Source organism: Rhinopithecus bieti, unplaced genomic scaffold, assembly GCF_001698545.2.
Source record: "Rhinopithecus bieti isolate Rb0 unplaced genomic scaffold, ASM169854v2 scaffold_64866, whole genome shotgun sequence".
Taxonomy (NCBI): Eukaryota; Metazoa; Chordata; class Mammalia; order Primates; family Cercopithecidae; genus Rhinopithecus; species Rhinopithecus bieti.
Genome location: NW_016824351.1, coordinates 1 through 1,264, shown reverse-complemented (window position 1 = coordinate 1,264; position 1,264 = coordinate 1). Strand labels below are relative to the sequence as shown.

Genomic DNA, 1,264 nt, shown 5'->3' with positions numbered 1-1,264 from the left:
CCCCACCCCTCCCCGCCCCAGCCCCTGCTCCCCACCTCGTCCCAGCACCTCCATGGAGCCTTGGGCCAACCAGTAGCCCTGTGCCAATTTAACAGTCCCCCAGCTGGTTTTGAGGACACAGTCCTTTATTGTCTTTTTCCAAAACCTGGCAGAGGGGCAGAGGAGTGGCAGCTCTTATGCCTGGGGTTCCTGCCAGTCCGTGGGCCAGGCCTTGAGGCTGGCCATCTGGCTCAGTGCCCGCTTTGGCCTCACATTACCCTGTCCTTCTCTGCCCCCACCTTGCCGCAAGGTGCCACTTGGGTCTCTGGGGTCTTGGGGCGCCCCTGGAGGTCTCATACCCTGCCACCCACCCTCCCTTACCCCAGGCCATCCACCAACTAAGCCAGCTGCCACCGCGTGCTCGGCCCAGGACCCTTGGCGACAGAAGGCAGCCTCTGAGAGCGTGGGCTCCAAGGGCAATAAAAAAGCTCCTCTCTCTCTACCCAGTCCTGTTTGTTCTCGCCTCTCCAGTCCTGTGGCGGGGGCCAGCGCCTCCCCTCCCCTGGGCATGGTTTGGTCCCTGACCCTGCAGGGAGCCCTGGGGCCAGCGCTGTTGGGTGGGAAAGGCAACTGCTCCTGCCTGGGCTGCAGCTGGGCCTGACCTGGCTGCAACCACAGGTGTTGCTTTTTGGGGAAAGGGGCGTGTTAGGGCTGGGGTCCTGCCCTCAGGGTTCTCCAGCAACACCTGGGGTGAGGCGGCGGCTTCAGCTAGGCTTTGTCACGAGCTCAGCTCATGGGACTGGGGCTCCGACGGTTTAGGGGCGGCTGTGGCATTGAGGCGCAGGGCTTGGCCAGTGCTCTTGGCGTCCTCTGGGTTCCAGCTGTCCTTGTAGCCAGGGAAGTGTCGGCGGCAGCAACCCAGGGTGGGCACCGCGGCCATGTAGAGCAGTGGGTGGACACAGAAGGCCAGGGGCATGAGGCCCCGCATCACCTGGTAGCCTATGTAGGGTCCCAGCTCCAGGGCTGCTGTGGCCTGGGCCACATCTGCAAAGCTCGGGCAGCGGGTGCTCCAGCGCCGCCGAGCATCCACGTTGAGCACACGCATAACGTGGTAGGGCACGTAGGAGCTGGCGTAGAGGGCCACGCCACTGGCCACCAGCGCCGCCACGCGCAGCTTCTCGGCCACAGTCATGCCCGGGCTGCGTAGCACGGCCCGCCCGAGGGCGCCATAGGCTGCCAGCGTGAACAGCAGCGGCAGGCCGCAGCCCAGCCCCGCCAGCGCCAG

At 65.6% G+C, this 1,264-nt stretch overlaps 1 protein-coding gene across 1 annotated transcript; it reads right to left on the bottom strand.

Annotated features, from left to right (window-relative positions):
• Window positions 1-87: 87 nt before the first annotated feature.
• LOC108522190 (P2Y purinoceptor 11) lies at window positions 88-1,261 on the bottom strand (the record flags this gene model as incomplete). Its single annotated transcript, XM_017862244.1, has 1 exon — window positions 88-1,261. A coding segment is annotated over one exon (504 nt), but the record flags the coding sequence as incomplete, so codon positions are not given.
• Window positions 1,262-1,264: the final 3 nt, after the last annotated feature.